We start from the raw sequence: 2,030 nt of genomic DNA, 5'->3' as shown, positions 1-2,030 counted from the left end.
AGTCAAGTAAAATTAAGAGGTTTTGAAATTTCATAAAATTCAATATGGTCCTTTTGAAAACATTTTCAGACTTAAAGAAAAAAATCTTACCTTAAATGTTTGGATGGTCTTTGTATAATTGGGCACCATTATGGATTTATATGTCACTTCTCCTACTTGACAGTCTATAACAATGTGTTCCAAGGCCAGGGGTCTTTTTCCAATCCCTTTTATGTCAAAGACATGCTCCATACCATCTGTTTCATTCTGTAGAGTAAGTTTGCCCTGTGACAAATCAGCCAAATTTCAGCTCTATAGGAGTCCCAGTCAGATATCGAACAATCTCTGCTATCTGATTAACTTTGAATCTGATTAATGAAATGAGCTTTCAAGGAGATGTCAGTCATTGACTTTTCCCGTGTCTGTCTAAATGCTTCTACTGAAGAATAAAGATGAATTTCCTGTGAAAGCTCTGTATTTCTCTGGACTTTCTTTAAATGACAGAGTTTATATAGGCCTTCTCATACATAGCAATTTGATGCGTTTTTATGTCCTTGTCAAAGGAATATGTCTTAAGAAAGTATTCTCTGAAGTACCACACATGTTAATGAATAAAAACAAAGGAACAATGATTTTACTTTGTTAAACATTTTGTGTAAAAATAATCTAGACATCAAGTACTGGAGGCCAGTGGCATTGTGAATTTCAGATTCAAGTTAAAACATTTATTAAAGTTTCAAGCAGAGTGAATACTGATGATAAAAATCATAGAAGATATAACTTTTCTGCAAAAAGATTTATCATAAATTAGACAGGTTAATATCATACATCAGTTTATCAACATTATTAATACTAGGGGAAAAAATAAGTTCATACCATAATTTCACACTGCAAAATAGGTCTGAATGTGAGAGGATACTGCACAGTTTCACCTGGTCCAACATATAAAACAGAAGGTCCATAAAACCATTCTCCTTCTATAGTAACCTGATATTTCCATTCATTCTTTGATTTGTTATTCTAAAGTGTGGGAAAAAAATGTAGAAAAATGTCAGAGGGATGATGCAGATGAAGTTGAATTAGATATTAATTCCTGGTGCTTTTAATAAAATTATATATTATATTTTAAGTTACATTTCAGAGAAATTACCACTTGAAAGTCATAGTTGTTAAGAACGACTATCAACAATGTGAACATAAAGCATGAGGATGTCTATTTTTCAATGTCATATAGGCTGATCCATGGGTTCATTGTTAAAGAAATATTTGTTTAACTTACTAATTATGGTTAAAATTATCAAATGGTCTTAGAATTACACATTCTACTCCTAATTATGGGCAATCTATCTGGCAGATTGTTCAGACAGCAAAGCGTACATACCTCATCAGAACAAATTTCTATGCTTTGAGTAGACTTTTGTTATATCTTTAATAGTTAAACGAACAAAGAAAAGCCAACTTCTAGTCTAGAAAATTCAACATTCCTTACAAATATTTAACTTTCTTCTATGCTGTAGTATCACTCTGATAGCCAAGCTACAGCCAATCATTGTTCTTAGTGCCTACGAACCCATCTTGATTGTGAAGATCACAACCAAATTTGAAGTAGAGAAACTAGAGAGATAACTCTTCCTGGGAGAACAAGGAATTCCTTTTGAGTAGCAATGTGATGATAAGGAAGTTTGAATTAATTTTTTAAGGAAGGAGATCCAACAAATGTGATGAGTGATGTAAGTGACATGGTAACATTTATATTCAGGAAAAAAACTCTGTCATCAATATGGAAAAACAAATGGTAGCTGATAATGCAATTAGTAATTATAATAGTACAAGATGAAGGCTTGGAGGACTTTAATTGAGACGGTGGCAGTGGGCATGAAGAAAAGTACAAAAAGTATCTGCACTTACTATTGGAATATTCTGGGTAAGGGCTTCAAATGCTGGTGTTTCAAATTCAAGCCTGGCCTCTGGGCCTTCTTCATTTACTATGCCTTCAATGCAATAGACACGCACATCATACTGTGATGTCAGCAAAATTTTACAAGGGTAGC

The 2,030-nt window shown here is 33.1% G+C and overlaps 1 protein-coding gene across 1 annotated transcript in view; it reads right to left on the bottom strand.

Annotated features, from left to right (window-relative positions):
* The window catches only part of CFAP47 (cilia and flagella associated protein 47), a 492,482-nt gene that overhangs the window by 183,128 nt on the left and 307,324 nt on the right, over positions 1–2,030 (bottom strand). Inside the window, 3 exon segments of the mRNA XM_077760783.1 lie at positions 91–264; positions 856–999; positions 1,888–2,030. The exon segment at positions 1,888–2,030 is cut by the window's right edge and continues 72 nt beyond it. Of these exon segments, the coding sequence (XP_077616909.1) occupies positions 91–264; positions 856–999; positions 1,888–2,030 (461 nt within the window).

Source organism: Crocuta crocuta, unplaced genomic scaffold, assembly GCF_008692635.1.
Source record: "Crocuta crocuta isolate KB4526 unplaced genomic scaffold, BGI_CrCroc_1.0 scaffold696, whole genome shotgun sequence".
Lineage (NCBI taxonomy): Eukaryota > Metazoa > Chordata > Mammalia > Carnivora > Hyaenidae > Crocuta > Crocuta crocuta.
The sequence above is the reverse complement of the archived record's forward strand: the minus strand, read 5'-3'. Positions and strand labels throughout refer to the sequence as shown.